General features: G+C 54.1%; 1 protein-coding gene across 7 annotated transcripts in view; it reads left to right on the forward strand.

The window, feature by feature from the left end:
• The window catches only part of pcnt (pericentrin), a 35,413-nt gene that overhangs the window by 17,162 nt on the left and 2,877 nt on the right, over nt 1-15,374 (forward strand). For 4 of the 7 annotated variants that reach the window (XM_077015561.1, XM_077015562.1, XM_077015563.1 and 1 more), the window contains 24 exons: nt 322-482; nt 611-792; nt 874-1,097; nt 1,185-1,347; nt 4,546-4,737; nt 4,950-4,976; nt 5,320-5,552; nt 5,775-5,894; nt 6,021-6,041; nt 6,428-6,664; nt 6,875-7,042; nt 7,188-7,340; nt 7,451-7,612; nt 8,151-9,113; nt 10,064-10,234; nt 10,344-10,817; nt 10,942-11,044; nt 11,184-11,356; nt 11,456-11,650; nt 11,789-11,956; nt 12,324-12,510; nt 14,036-14,258; nt 14,351-14,501; nt 14,650-15,312. In XM_077015561.1, coding sequence (XP_076871676.1) covers nt 322-482; nt 611-792; nt 874-1,097; nt 1,185-1,347; nt 4,546-4,737; nt 4,950-4,976; nt 5,320-5,552; nt 5,775-5,894; nt 6,021-6,041; nt 6,428-6,664; nt 6,875-7,042; nt 7,188-7,340; nt 7,451-7,612; nt 8,151-9,113; nt 10,064-10,234; nt 10,344-10,817; nt 10,942-11,044; nt 11,184-11,356; nt 11,456-11,650; nt 11,789-11,956; nt 12,324-12,510; nt 14,036-14,258; nt 14,351-14,501; nt 14,650-15,312 — 5,514 coding nt within the window. The remainder of the gene's footprint in view (nt 1-321; nt 483-610; nt 793-873; nt 1,098-1,184; nt 1,348-4,545; nt 4,738-4,949; nt 4,977-5,319; nt 5,553-5,774; nt 5,895-6,020; nt 6,042-6,427; nt 6,665-6,874; nt 7,043-7,187; nt 7,341-7,450; nt 7,613-8,150; nt 9,114-10,063; nt 10,235-10,343; nt 10,818-10,941; nt 11,045-11,183; nt 11,357-11,455; nt 11,651-11,788; nt 11,957-12,323; nt 12,511-14,035; nt 14,259-14,350; nt 14,502-14,649; nt 15,313-15,374) is intronic. The other 3 variants (XM_077015564.1, XM_077015565.1, XM_077015566.1) reach the window with 3 other exon arrangements.

A 15,374-nucleotide genomic window follows, 5' to 3' on the forward strand; every position in this document is an offset into this window, starting at 1 on the left:
GGGTTATTGTGTTGTGCGGTGGTTGCTGTTAGGTTGGTGTTTTGTGTCAGATATGTGTCATATCTCTCTCACACACACACACACACACACACACACACACACACACACACACACACACACACAGAGTTTACATCATGGTTCCTTCGTGTAGACAACTGGAGTCTCATTACATGATAAACAGAAACATTTAAACCCACGAACCATTGGACACTTTCTCTGGGTTTAGCCAGATTTCATGATTGGCGTTCCGTGTGTGTGTGTGTGTGTGTGTGTGTGTGCTCTCTGATGATGCGTTTCCTGTGTGTGTTCTGCCTGTCCCAGCTGCGTGCGGAGGTGAGTGGCCTGCAGGGGGAGCTGGAGGGCAAGCGTGCGGAGATGTCCACGCTGGAGACCCTGCTGCAGCGTCGGGAACGCGAGGGCCAGGAGGGGGCCAACCTGCTCGCCATGCTGCGAGACGACCTCAACGCCGCCGCCCAGCAGAGGTCAGGGGTCACCGGCCGCCTCCGCAGGGGTCTGGCCAACCACGTCTACTGACCTGGATTTGAAGGTGGTTCTTTTTCTCACTACGTCACTTGATCGCTCGTCTGTGTCCTGCACTCCTTCCTCACAGACGAGACCTTCAGGACTCCCGGGACCGACTGCAGCGGCTCCTCCTCGAGACTCTGCGGGTTACCACGGCGACGGAGGAGCAGATCGGCCGCCGGCTGGGGGCCTGTTTGTCCGGGGATCACCGTGGCGACCACGCTCCCAATCACGGGACGTGTCTGAGCGGTGGGGGCGGCCCACAGACAGGTTTGTGGCGCTCCGCGCTCTGATCGTGCTCCGTGCTGTTGACCAGCAGGTTACGAGCGTGTTTGTCCACTCCTCCCCCAGGGGGGACGGACGGAGGTGCCGTGGAGGGGGGCGTCGACCGCAGCGCGTTGTCCTCGGCGACAGACGAGGGTCTGGAGGTGTCTGAGCGTCTGTGTGAGAGTTTGCTGATGGGCCCGGACGGCGAGCTGGACCCCGGCCGGGAGGACCTGGTGCTGGACGCCTGCGGCCGTCTCCGCGACGCCGTGGACAAGCTGCTGGAGCTGGTCTCCCATTCCACGCAGCAGGTAGCTCCGCCCACCCCAACCTCCCCCTGTGCTCGCCGTGGTAACTCGCCTAGTAACCGTCGCTCGGTTTCTCTGGCCTCCTTGCAGCTGGAGCAGATGCAGGTTCTGCAGGCGGTGCTGGATGAGCGCTTCAGCGAGGGTGGAGAAGCCCAGAGCGCCCTGCTACACCACCACGCCCACCTGATGGAGCAGCTGCAGCAGGAGGCCAACCAGAAGAGCCAGCTGCAGCTGGAGCTGCACAAGGCTGAGGGTGAGACACACACACACACACACACACACACACATCCTTCTTCCACGTGAAGGGTACGCTGTGCGCGTCTGTGCTGCCGCTCCTTTTACCTGTTTCTTTTTGCTTAATTTCTTTATTTATTTATTTTGTGATCATTAAACCACCTCAGTGTCCTGCTCTGTACTCTTGCATCTCTGGATTAAACTAGGATTGCTCTTGGTGGATCTATTCTGAGTTGCGTGAACTCACTGAAATTACTGCAACTACCCACTTTGCTTAGCCGGCAGCTTTGTGTTTACCTGTGAGCTCTCTGTGTGCCGTCATCAGTCCCCTGTGATTCGACATGCATGAGTGAGTTTTCCCATCTCTATGTTTATTGTTTCTTACCAGTCTGTGATCGGTGATACTTATCGCTGATTGTCAGCATGTGGTTCTGGTCAGTAACATGGGCTAACGCAGCGTATGCATTAGCTTTTCCGCTATTGCCATTGTGGCTACGATGTTGGTCTCAGTGCTAACAGTTCTGGTTGTTATGCTGGTCTCGAGTGCTGCCGAGGATTTCCAGTGAGTTTACTCCCTGAGTGAACTTTACAATCTTCGTTTTCCATCATGACTTGACTCCACTACGTACGGCATGTGTCTCTCCGCTGGTATCGCCCATCGGCCTCGTTACATTCACTGTGGATCCAGACATTGCTCTCTAGTGCATCGATCCTCTGTCTCCAGCATTCCTGTAGTCTTCAGCTCTGTTAGTCTCCCCAAGCTCGACGCGGAGTGGACCCTCGAGCCCTGAGAGAGGTCCCGCGGTCCCAGGTTTTTCCTACTACTCTCCGCCCTTCATCTGTCCATCCTCGCCTGCTCAAACTGGGTCTGTTCAACTGTCGTTCCATGACTGACAAAGCTCATTGGTCAGCATCGCCTCGATTTCCTCCTGCTGACTGAAACCTGGCAGTTACCGCATGATTACTACTATTTAAATGCTGCCCCACCTGGGTTTAAACATCTCTCTGCCCCCAGACTGTGTGGTTGTGGCGCAGTCATATTTAATAGCACATATACTTTCAGTGAAATTACAATTCAGGAAACGGTTCACTGTGAATGCATGGTAGTTAAAACATCTGGTTTCAACTCATCTGTATTTTTGTTAGTTTACCGTCCCTAACAGCTCGGTGTCTGACTTCTTCAAGAACTTTGTGAAGTTCTTTCTACACTCAGTCCTGTATCAAATTCTCTGGTTACCCTTGGAGACTTCAACATCCATATTGACTCTGTCTCATCTGGTTCTCTTGGCTTCTCATCACTGTTGAGCTATTTTGAGTTGCAACAGCTTTTTGATTTTCCTACCAATACACATGGTCATATCTTGGGTTTAATTTTTTCCACTCCTGGTATTATTACCAATGTGGTGGGTCATGACACGAGGGTATCTGACAATCTGTGTTCTTCTCTCCCCTAGAATCATCTCCTTTTCCCATCATTCCCTCTATTCTCAATCTTGACACTGCCCTATCTGTCTACCATCACTCCCTTTCTGACACTCTGAACTCCTTAGCACCTGTGATAACTCGATATGTTCCCTCCACCTATGTATCAACCTGGTTTACACCTGACCTATGTGTTCTAAAGACTACAGGCAGGCGTCTTGAGCGGCTATATAAGAAAACTGGTTTGCCTGTTCATCACCAGGCTTATATTTACCACTTCACCAAACATCACCAAGACATCTGCCATCACTCCGGTTATCAAAAAACAGAATCTTGACACTACTGTTCTAAATAATTATCGCCCAATATCTATTATCTACCATTTCTCTAAAAGATCCTTGGGAACGCGTGGTGGCCTCCCAACAACTTCTGTACATGTCTTCCAATAATCTTTGATATTTTCCAGTCTGGTTTTCGTGCTCGGGACAGCACTGAGACCGCTCTTGTTTGTGTTAAATGACCTTCTCTCCTCTGGTAATGGCTATGCTTCTCTTCTTTTACTCTTTGATCTCACTGCTGCCTTTGATGCAGTCAATCATGCAATACTGCTCTCACGGGTCTGTTATCTTGGGTTTTCTGGTACCGTTATTTCTTGGTTCACTTCGTACCTTTTGGATAGACGTCAGTCCATACGCTTGGGTAATTGTAAATCAGATTTAGCTCAGGGTGTTCCTCAGGGCTCGGTGCTAGGACCACTGCTCTTTACCATTTATATTCTGCCACTCTGTGAGTTGTTACGACAGTATGGATTAAAATACCATCTCTATGCTAATGACACTCGGCTTTATCTCAGCTTTAAACCTCATGCCCCTTTCCCACCCCCATCCATGACTAAATGTATCTTTGAACTCAACCTGTGGCTGCATGCTAATTTTCTTTTATTAAATGCCCATTAGACTGAGTTTCTTATTATTGGTACTAAGTCTGTGGCCCTTTCCCTTGCCAATGCATTGTTTACTGTTGCTGGTATGCCGGTCAACTCATCCCCTGTTGCACGTAATCTTGGGGTTCTGTTTGATCCGTCTCTTTCATTTGAACCTCAGATATGTTCACTCACTAATGCAGCCTTCCTCCAACTCCGCAATATCTCCCACCTTCATTCATTTCTGTCTCTTAAATCTGCTGAAACCTTGGTTCACGCTCCCATCACTTCCAAACTAGATTACAGCAACTCTCCCTCTATGGTCTCCCCTCTAAGTCTCTTCGGTCCCTTCAGACTCTTCAGTCCCCTCGTGTTCTGACCCAGTCAAGGAAGTACGACCAGCGTCTTCATTGGCTTCCGATAAATCTCCAGTATCCAGTACAAAATTCTAGTACTTTTAAAGCACTCTCTGGTTTGGCTCCCATATATCTGGCTAATCTTTTGCTTCGGTCATCTGACTCTGGACTCTTAGTTGTTCCCAGATTCAAGTTGTGCACCATGGGTGGTCGGTCTTTTAGTGTGGCGGCTCTGACCCTCTGGAACTCTCTTCCCCTCTCCCTCCATCTCTTACCATCTCTTAAAACATTCAAAGCTCAACTAAAGACCCATATATTTAATCAACATTTTCTCACAACTTCCTCAACTTAGGTCTGTTCTATGGGATTTCTGTTTTTCTATCTATTGTGTTTTTGTCCATTTTGTTCTTGTCTGTTCTTTTTTGTATTTCTCTGTAAAGCGTCCTTGGGTACTTTGAAAGGTGCTAAATAAGTGGAAATGTAGTATTATTATTATTATTATTATTATTCTCCCCAGGGCTGATGGAGGGCTACGTGGCGGAGAAGGCCGTCCTGGAGGAGGTGGTGCAGCAGAAGGAGGTGCAGGAGCAGCGTCTGGCGGAGGAGTTGGAGGACACGCGGGCCCGTCTGCAGCAGCTGGAGGAGGAGCACGTCCTCCTGCAGCGTCAGAGGGACGCCCTGTCTGCAGGCCTCGGGGACACCGAGAAGGGTGAGGGGCGTGGCTTACACCACGTGGGGCGTGGCTTACACCAGCACTCCAACCTGCTTCTGTGGCTCACGGCTGCACAAATTATGGGTGTGTTTTTAATAAAATCAAATGAAAGGTAGTTGAATCAAGGCCAGACTGAGTTTTAAGAGAAGAGCGTTCCTGGGTGTAAGGAGGCTCTGGTAGGGCTTTGATGCTCAGTGTGTCCCCTGTAGGTCGCCCTGCTGTAGGAGAGCAGAGAGGTTCGTCATCTCTGTCCATGATGTGAACGTGCATCTGGTTTTTTTAATCTCTGAAAACTAACTTTCTTCTTTTACTGTTGTGTGTTGATTTGCTTTGCTGTGCTATAATGCTGGTTCGATTGTGCGGTGTTGAGCCTGCTTGTGTACTGTTTTGAGCCTGTGTGTGTGTGTGTGTGCGCTCTGTTGCTGTCTAAACCTCTTTAAAATATTGAGTATGGAGCTTTATTATCCTTGTTTGTGCATTCATGAATGCGCAAGCTGAGATCTGCTGCTTGTGTGTGTGTGTGTGTGTCCTGCGTTCTACCTCTGGTTGTGGAGTCTCACCTCTCTCTCTCTCTATCAGCCCTGTTGGATGAGGCGGAGCGTCTGGGGCGTGAGCGCGTGGACGTCCAGCGGCAGGCGGAGAAGGACCGGGGCGGTCTGGTGGCGCGGCTACACCTGCTGGAGCTGGGGGTGGAGGAGGCGGAGGGCCGGGCACAGCAGCTACAGGATCAACACCGCACACACACCGATGACCTGCAGCAGCACATCGCTGCCCTGGAGAAACAGCTCAAACACCACCGCCAGTTCATAGATGTGAGGGGTGTCTCTGTGTGTGTGTGTGTGTGTGTGTGTGTGTGTGTGTGTGTGTGTGTGTCAGTGCTGATACAAGCAGGCCACATGACCTGCTCTACTGGTTCAGGAGGTGTTGGCCCTCCAAAGCCCCACCCCGGTGGTGTGGCCTTCCAAAGCGCCACCCCTGTTTAAGCGCTCCTGGTGGACCAGGGCCGTGACGTCTCTGTGCGTGTGGTGTTGCAGGAGCAGGCGGTGGAGAGGGAGCACGAGCGAGACGAGTTTCAGCAGGAGATCAACAACCTGGAGGCCCAGCTGAAGCTGCCCGCCAAAGGTCACGGAGCAGGAGACGGCAGGGGTCAAAGGGTACGCACCGGTCTCCCCACAGTGAGGGACAGCCCTTGATGGCCTTAATTAAAACGTGTGGTTGTGTGTTTGTTGGTCGTTGTTGATGTTTGCTGTGTCTGTTTATCCCTTCAATAAACACTGAAGATTGAGGACTTGGTACTTCAGGTATGTGTCTCGGCCGCTGAGCTGCTAGGCTCCTCGCTGGTTCTGCATGGCCTAGATGTGACGTGGGAGATGGTTGCCTTGATCCTGCATGTTGCTGCCCTGCCTTCTCTTACCGCTCCTAGTTTTATCTCCACGATGATAACTGGAGCCCTTGTGTAGTCCCATGTTGATCTCTGCAGCGCACCGTATTGTAGTATCAGAGTAGGCTGTGCTTCATCTGCATGCTACTGTTGAACTGCTTCACCTCATTGGCTACTGCAGTAGAACTGCTTCACCTCATTGGCTACCGCAGTAGAACGGCTTCACCTCATTGGCTACCGCAGTAGAACGGTGGGGTCGATTGGCCAGTTGGCTCTGTGTGACCGGCGGTGTTTCTCCTCACACAGGTGGAGAGCCTCCAAGCCCTGGTGAAGGACCGGGCGGAGGACTACAACGTCCTCCTGATGGCCAAGGAGCAGTGTCAACGCGAGGTACGGGAGCGCGATGAGGAGATCGACAAGCTGGCGTCCCGCACACGCGAGCTGGAGCAGGCCCTGCTGAGTAGCGCCGAGGCTGGCCGGGCCGTCCTGCAGCTGGAGCAGGACCTGCAGAGGACCCGCAAGAGTCTGCAGGACCTGGAGCAGGTCAGCACCAGCTACAGCCTCAGAGACACCTTTATAAATGTCCTGCTTCACACACTTACACTCTCGCTGTCTCTCTGTCTCTCTCTCTCTGTCTCTCTCTCTCTCTCTCTCTCGCTGTCTCTCTCTCTCTCTCTCGCTGTCTCGCTGTCTCTCTCTCTCTCTCTCTCTCTCGCTGTCTCTCTCTCTGTCTCTCTGTCTCTGTCTCTCTAGGATAAGGAGTCCCTCCAACAGCAGCTCTACTCCAGTAAACTGCAGATGTCTGCTCTACAGTCCAAGCTGGACGAGACACGGCACCGCATCCCTGCCACGACCTCTGACCCCAGCCTCTTCCAGCAGCTGCAGGACCTCCAGCAGGACCTTCAGGACAGAGAACAGCAGGTCTGGGCAAAGCAGCCCTAAAACTCTGTAGCACCATCTAGTGGTGGTGCCGGGTGCTTGAATAAACTCCCACTTGTCATTTCAGTAAGTCCAGTATTTTATTAAAGTGGTAAATGTTACGTTGTGTGTGTGTGTGTGTGTGTAGGTGGAGGCGCTGCTGGAGCGGGTGGAGGTGCTACAGAAGGCCCTGGCGGTGAAGGAGGAGGACGTCAGACAGCTCACGCTGCAGATGGAGCTCAGCAGCAGAGACAGCAGAGCCAGTGAAGAACACCTGAAGCAGCAGGTCACACAGCTGCAAGTACGTGTGTGTGTGTGTGTGTGTGTGTGTACGTCTGGGTGTGTGTACGGGCAGCTCTTTATCTTCAGTCTTGGTTGCGCTGTGCTCTGACTGTCCTGATTGGTCTGTAGGAGACTGTGAGCTCCCTGCACAGACGTGAGGAGACCCGGGCGGCCCAGACGTTGCTGCACCTCCCCGCAGCTCTGCTGGAGGAGAAGAACCTGGAGATCGACCACCTCAACCAGCAGATCATCGACCTCCAGCAGGAGCTTCTCGCCACCACGGAGAACAAGGTGCACCTGTCGTCCCAGGCCCCTCATCTGCATATTCAAATGAGTAGATTTGTGTATCTACTCGTCACTGAAGTTTTCTGGTCCTGATTCATAACAATCCTGGTCTGTTCAGATTGCTAGTCATGCTAATCTAAGTATTTAAATACTGTATTTTGTGGCTAGTGAACTGATCACTGTTGGTTGGCGTCTGTGTTGATCCTGGTCTGTGTTGGTCCTGGTCTGTGTTGGTCCTGGTTTTCTCCGTGTGTGTTGATCCTGGTCTGTGTTGGTCCTGGTCTCCTCCGTCTGTGTTGATCCTGGTCTTCTCCGTCTGTGTTGATCCTGGTCTTCTCCGTGTGTGTTGGTCCTGGTCTGTGTTGGTCCTGGTCTGTGTTGGTCCTGGTCTCCTCCGTCTGTGTTGATCCTGGTCTTCTCCGTCTGTGTTGATCCTGGTCTTCTCCGTGTGTGTTGATCCTGGTCTGTGTTGATCCTGGTCTGTGTTGGTCCTGGTCTCCTCCGTCTGTGTTGATCCCAGTCTGATCCTGGTCTGCTCCGTCAGGTGGTGGAGGAGACTCAAGCGGAGGTGGAGGAGCTGCGCACGGAGGTGGAGCGTCTCCGCGGTGACCAGGAGCGCCTGCGCCAGTCCAGAGAGGAGGAGGTGGAGCATCTTCACGAGGTCATCCAGAAGCTGCAGGAGGAGCTGGAGCCCGAGCGCCACGAGGTCAGCGACCCGGGAGCGGACAGCCCTGACCCGGACCTCGCCTGGTCCCCGCGGGCCCAGCACCAGGAGAGCCTGTGTCAGGAGCTGAGCAGCCAGACGCTGCAGGCGGCCCGGGCCAGGCTGCGGGAGGTCCAGGCCCAGCTGGAGCGCTCGGCGGAGGAGAAGGAGGCCCTGCAGACGCTGCTCCTCTCTCAGGAGGAGCAGTACCAGCGGCAGGTGGAGGTGCTGGCCCGCAGCCTGGCGGAGGACAGGGCGAGGCTGGCCCCGCTGCAGCGGGAGGTGGAGGAGACGAGGGGACGGCTAGTGGAGAGGGAGGTGGAGCTGGAGGAGCTACGGGCCCGCGTACGCGAGCTGGAGGGTGGAGAGGAGGCTCTGCGCTCCGCCCTGACCGACGCGGAGGTCCGGCTGAGGAGGGAGGTGGAGGGGAAGGAGGAGGCGCTGGAGCGAGTCCGCCAGGAGGTGCGGAGGGAGGCGGAGGAGAGGGAGAGGGTGGAGGGGGAGTGTGTGGAGCTGCAGAGGCAGGCGGAGGAGTACGGGAGCGCCGTGGTGGAGCTGAGGGAGCGGGTGGCCCTGCTGGAGCAGGAGGTGCAGCAGGGCCGGGCGGAGGTGGCCGCTCTGGAGACGGACAGGAAGGAGCTGGACACACACAGGGAGGCTCTGAGAAAACACCAGGGAACACTCCAACAGGAAATAGAGAAGCTGAAACAGGAAGTGACTTCAAAGGCCGATCAGATACAGGAACTGAATGCACAGCTGGAGGAGAGGGTGACCAGACAGGAGGAAGAACATAAAGACGTTCTGGTGAGGTTCTGGTGATGTTTCCACACTCCACTCTTCACTCTGTGTGTGTCCTGCTTTTGTATGTTGTCAGATTACACGTGTGTCTGATTTAAGACTCAACTTTGCTGAAAGAGCCAAAGGTTGTTTCTTGGTAAAAGAATGTATCTGCTTACATTACTAGCTTTAGCCACTTTTTTGTGTGTGTGAGTTTGTGTGTGTGTGTTGTTTAGATCCATCATTGTAAAAGTATGATATGATGACCAAAGCTCTGGACTCTGAATGAATGATTTTGCCCTTTGTCTTTTAAGGGCGGAGGGCAGTGTGGTAATAATCTGGCAGTATGCCTGGGATTATCTTTAGCTGCAGGACCTTGGGGTAATCCGTCACAGATTCAGCTGTGCGCACCCTGGAGTCCCGCTCAGAACGAGACCCTTGGAGTGGGCGTGGTTAGTCCCGCTCAGAACAACACACACTCCGTGGTTAGATCAGCTGAGTCCACACGAAATTTACTTGCACAGGAAGTGAAATGAGAAAGAGGAAGCGGTTTCAACTCTGTTGGCTGTGCAGGCTACGCTAACTGGTGTGGAGAACCTTCAGAGCCTGTTCTGTTCCCTCGCTGGTCTTCCTGAGCGAGCAGCTGGTGGTTTGAACCTTCTGACCACCTCTGGCTTTTCCGTACGTGTTGGAGTGTCTGGGCCTCAGCGCCCCCCGCAGAACTTGGGCCTGTAGCTGCCGTTCCATAGTTGACACTTTTAACACCAGAGCGCTGGGCTGATATAGCCGTGCCATTTGATTGGTCCCTGCGAAATGTCGCTCTAGTGTGGAAGGCGTGCACGGCACATGTTTCACAATTATATGGAAAACAAGTTCTCTAAATGCATCGTAGTATTAAGATCATCTCAAATGAGTGTTGAGCGTAATCTCGTGTGCGTGTGTGTGTGTGCGTGTGTGTGTGTGTGTGTGTGTCTCAGACGTGTGCGGAGGAGACTCTCGCCAAGGCCGAGACCGCTCTGCGGGAGAGGGAGGAGCACTTGGTTCTTCTGAGGGCGGAGCATGATTCGCTGAGGGCGGAGCTAGCCGCTGTGAAGGAGGGGCTCAGCACCAGTACAGAGAGGGCGGATAAGCTACAGGAGGAGGGGCAGGTGAGTGGCTGGATGGGGTTGTACCTGGACACAAAGTTTTGATTAAGTCGTCGGAGTTAATTAAGGAGCCCACGTAATCAATTAATCCGGTTTGCGCTCTCCAACCCAGACGAAGGACCGGGCCTTGGCCGACCTGGAGGTGCACAACCAGCACCTCCGAGCCGAGCTGCGCGGCCTGCAGGAAGACCTGGCCCTGCAGGAGGAGGAGCTGGCCTACCAGCAGAGGGAGCTGGAGGAGCTGCGACGGCGCCACGACCACCCCGAGGCCAAGCAGCAGCCCAGCTTCCTGGAGGGCTTTTCCCACGACGCCTCCCTGTCCTCCCCGGAGGCGCTGCGGAGGCTGGACTGCAGCGAGGAGCGTCTCTCACGCCTCCACGCCTCGCGCCTGTCCGAGCTGAGCGCCCTGGAGCTGCCCGCCAAGCCCTCGCCGGCGGACCCGCAGGGTGGGCGGAGCCTACCGCGCCGGCCGCCGGCCCCGCCCCCCGACACGGACCCGCCCAGCACGTGTTCGCCCTCGTTCTCCCCGCGCTCGCTCTCCGTCTCGGAGAACCTGTCCGCTCTCGACTCGCTGGACGCACACAAGGTGAGGACCGTGTCCAGGGAGCCATCTGGGACGTGACCCACGATGCACTGCAGTAGTGAGTGGTCAACACGTACGAGGCGAACTACATTAACATGCGAATACTGATGCCTTGATTCTGTCGTAGGTGAGAGAGATGGAGAATCTGGACGGGACACCATCTCACTCTCCCCTGTGCTCCACCTCCCCTGTGTCTGTGCCTGAGTGGGCCAGCGACGGATACGGCAGCAGTGAGTGACACACACACACACACACACACACACACACACCTCTCCTCACCCCCCGTCTACACTGGTAATTACGCTCCTGTGCCTGTTCACACGTCTTCCCCGTTGGCGGAGGTTCTGAGCCCGTGCTGGTGTTTTGCAGACGTGAGCTCGGAGCTGGAGGCCAAGCTGAAACTGGAGCTGGAACACACGGAGAGGCTGGACGTGAACTTCGTGGAGTACCTCCGCTGTCGGGGCATGGACCCCGCCCCCCACCCCCACAGCACCGCCGGCAGCCTGGGGCCCAGCCAGGATCTCCTCTCTCCGGAGCTGCAGGTAGGCGCTCGTCTGGGAGAAACCCCGCCCCTAACCCCGCCCCCTGCCCCGCCCCTGCCCCGCTCGTAGAGCGTTGACGCGTGTCGCTGCCACCTACAGGCCGTGCTGAAGCGCGTGTACCAGGAGAGCTGCAGAGTGCTGTCTCTGTCCCATCGGCCCGCCCCTGCCGGCGAGCCCCGCCCAGATTCTGAGGAGGCCCCACCCCCTTCCTGGCAGAGGGAGAGGCGGGCTTTGCAGGAGACCGTCCTGTCACTCAGGGAGCTGCTCTGCAGGATGGCTGAGCGAGAGCCCAAGGTCACCGACACCAAACCGTTTACTTCGTTTGTTGTTTTTATTGGTCCTCAGAGGTTTTACAAACTTATCCAGAAGAAAGTAACGACGAGTGAGATAAGTGTGTGTGTGTGTGTGTGTGTGTGTGTGTGTGGCGTGTAGACGGACGCTGGGGTGGACTGGCGTGGGGAGCTGGTGCAGGCCCTGCGCAGCATGTTGGACAGTGAGAGGAAGTGGCTTCACGCCCAGTTCCAGGCCGTCATGGCTGCCAGTGCTGGCGTAGACCACACCTCCCTGCTGGAGCGCTTGGAGCGCCTGCTTCAGACGCAGGTACAGCGTGTGTGTGTGTGTGTGTGTGTGTGTGTGTGTGTGTGTGTGTGTGTGTGTGTGTGTGTGTGTGTGTGTGTGTGTGTGTGTCCTTCGTTCTACCTCTGGTTGTGGAGTCTCACCTCTCTGTGTGTGCGCGCATGCATGTGGATGATCTGTGTCTGTCTCTAATTAGCTTCTCCAACCAAATGCTGACCCCAATAGTGACGCTCCCCTTGCCAAAAATGAAACCTGAATTGGAGGTGAATCAATCTCTCTATCTCTCTGTCTCTCTATCTATCTATCTATCTATCTATCTATCTATCTCTCTCTCTCTCTCTCTCTCTCTCTCTCTCTCTCTCTCTCTCTCTCTCTCTCTCTCTCTCTCCAGGAACAACAGCAGATGGCGTCCCTCGAGCGGTTGCTGGCGGCCGACCACAGCAGCCTCCTGGCTGGGATCAGCGGCCTACACGCGCAGCAGCACACGTGTGCCCTGCAGACCCAGGAGCAGCTGCGTGAGATGCAGGGCTCCCTCCACGCGGCCCGCCAGCACACGCAGCAGCAGTTGCACACGCGAGGCAGGTTCTGAGCGCTGCCCCGGGCTGATATAGCCATGCCATTTGATTGGTCCCTGCGGTAGAATGTTTATTCTCTGCATTAGTGCTGGGCGGTATGACCAAAATTTTATATCACGGTATTTTTCAAAATTTTATCGGTTTCACGGTATTTGACGGGTTTTCCCCCCATGCGTGATGTGTTAACTGCATTGATTATGAAAAGAATGAGTGCAGTAGAGTGGGTAAGAGTACCCTATTCCACTGTTAGGACAATGTCTCCACCTAAGTATTACATGTAATACAGATTTGCATAGTCTCACATTTATCATTTTTAAATGGTAGCACTAAAGTAGTGAATGAGTCATATAGCATGACAGTTGCAGTAAACTGTCAAGTTTTTTTTTTTTTTATTATCTATTTTAATGTGATAAAAAGCTAATTATTTCAAATAATTTTGACCACATATGTATTTGTATAAATAATTAATTAAGCTCAAGGTGCTGGAAAATATTGAAAATGGACCTTGAAAGTGTCGTACATGTGCTTGAATTCCACCTTGTAAAGGTGGATGAACCCTGCAAACGCAGCGCTGAAGAGCGGAACGCGTCCTGACTAGATATTTAGACATAATACTGCTGTAATACTGCAAAGTCGTGGTCAGAGGTGACCTTCTGTATAGCCAGTGTATTTTTTAATATAAAATAATTAACACCCTTGAGCCAGTGTCTCTTTGGACATAGATAATGCCGTTTGCTGTGATGGATAATTAAAGTCTAGCTCTTATTTATGCATAGAAACGTAAATCAACAATATAATCTGTAGCATCTTTATGCGGATAAACGAGGGGAGTCTGAATTCGACACAACACCGGCTGAAAGCCAAAACTGTCGCATGTGAAATGCTACAGGCACTGTTCAGAAACTGATCAGTTCAGTTATGTTCAGTTAAATGTATTCAGTTCAGTAGATTTATGCGGCTTTTGGCGGTTTTTTTGCTTATAAAACATTTTCCATTAAAAAAAAAAATCTGTGTAGGTGCGGCTTATATTGAGGTGCGCTGTATAGTGGAGAAAATACAGTACTTCCTGACAACAGACACGGCTCCTTTGGGGCATCATCTTTTACTTCAATGTTTGGGAGAATTTGTGGTCCAGAATGTTCCTCGTTTTTAATCAAGCAAGATTTGTGTGTGTGTGTGTGTGTGTGTGTGTGTGTGTGTGTGTGTGTGTGTGTGTGTGTGTGTGTGTGTGTGTGTGTGCGCGCGTGCGTGCGTGCGTAGCAATCAAAAGCGTAAAATTAGCGACCGTGTTGCGTTCCGGACACGTGAAGGCTATTTAAACCGGTGTGGCCAGTTTATGAAAAATTCTTATGATAACAAAAATAAACACCGGTTTTCGGTGTGAACCGGTATACCGCCCAGCACTACTCTGCATCATAACGTTGCATAAACATGATCCTGAATGAGCGCGTGGGCTCAGCGGTGCTGGTAAACGACCCGCGTGGTGGTGGGTTCTCTCTGAACTAAACGAGTGTTTCCACGGCTGCAGTTGAAGAGCTGGAGGGGCGACTGCGCGAGGATCTGACGGTGACTCACCAGCTGCGCAACTCTCTGGAGGAGAAGCAAACCCGAGGGGCGGAGCTTCAGGCACAGCTGGAGGTGGAGCAGAAGGTGGTGTCTGAGCTGAGGGCGGAGCTAGAGGAAAGCCGTGCGCAGCTACGTTCAGCTTGTAAAAGCAGGGAGGAATTGCAGAACCAGATTCTCACGCTCCGGTAACACACACACACACACACACACACACGTGTGCTTCTTCATATCTCTGGCTGTATTTGTAAGCGTGGGGCGGTGTGTCCTCCTCTCATAGGCTGAAGGTGGAGCGTGAGGAGCAGGAGCACCAGGCTTGTGTGGAGGTGGTGGAGACGGAGCAGACCAGAGTGAAGCAGCTCCAAGATCAGCTGCACCAGGAGAGAGTCGCCGGCCAACGTGCACTTGAGCAGAGCACGCACACGCAGGAGGTGCGTCTCACGTGCACACCGAGGGTGTCCCTTAATCCAGCACGTGCAGCGGGAAGACTCACCACTGTGTGTGTGTGTGTGTGTGTGTGTGTGTGTGTGTGTGTGTGTGTGTGTGTGTGTGTGTGTGTGTGTGTGTGTGTGTGTGCAGTCTCTCCGCACCTCCCTGTCTGAGCAGACGTCCCGTCTCGCCGCGCTGGGCTCAGAACTGGAGCAGGAGCGCGTAGCCGCTAGTAACCTGCGCTCGGAGCTGCGTATGGAGCGGTCCCGCTGCGAGGCGCTCCTGGCCCACGAGCGGCGCCATACGGAACAAGCCCTGGAGCACCTCGCTGCCGAACGCCAGCGCTCCACCCACATCTCCGCCCAGCTCTCGGAGACGCTCTCGCGGCAGGCCCAGGAGGCCCGCGCGCAGGAGGAGGCCCGCGCCCACGACGGGACCTTCATCCAGGACCTGCGGGACCAGCTGGAGCGGGAGAGGACCCGGTCCGAGGAGCTGGCCGGCGCCGTGGAGCGGCTACGGGCCCAGGACCTGCAGGGCAGGCGCAGGCAGGAGGAGCTGGTGCACAGGGAGCAGGAGGAGGCCAAGACACTGAGGGAGGCGCTGGAGGGTTTGCGGGCGCAGCGGGCGGAGGTGGGACGCAGCCTGGAGGAGGAGCGGCGGAGGGCCGAGCGGCTCCGGGTGGAGCTGGAGGAGGTGAAGAAGGAGATGGCGGCGGTGATGGAGAAGGAGAGAGAGAGGGAGGAGCAGAGGAGGCGTGAGAGGGAGGAGCAGGAGGACAAGGGACGGAGACAGGAGCGCACCGCAGAGAAACTGGTAGGGTGTGTGTGTGTGTGTGTGTGTGTGTGTGTGTGTGTGTGGCAGAGGGCACCACAGTT

The sequence above is a fragment of the Brachyhypopomus gauderio genome, chromosome 8, assembly GCF_052324685.1.
Source record: "Brachyhypopomus gauderio isolate BG-103 chromosome 8, BGAUD_0.2, whole genome shotgun sequence".
NCBI lineage: Eukaryota > Metazoa > Chordata > Actinopteri > Gymnotiformes > Hypopomidae > Brachyhypopomus > Brachyhypopomus gauderio.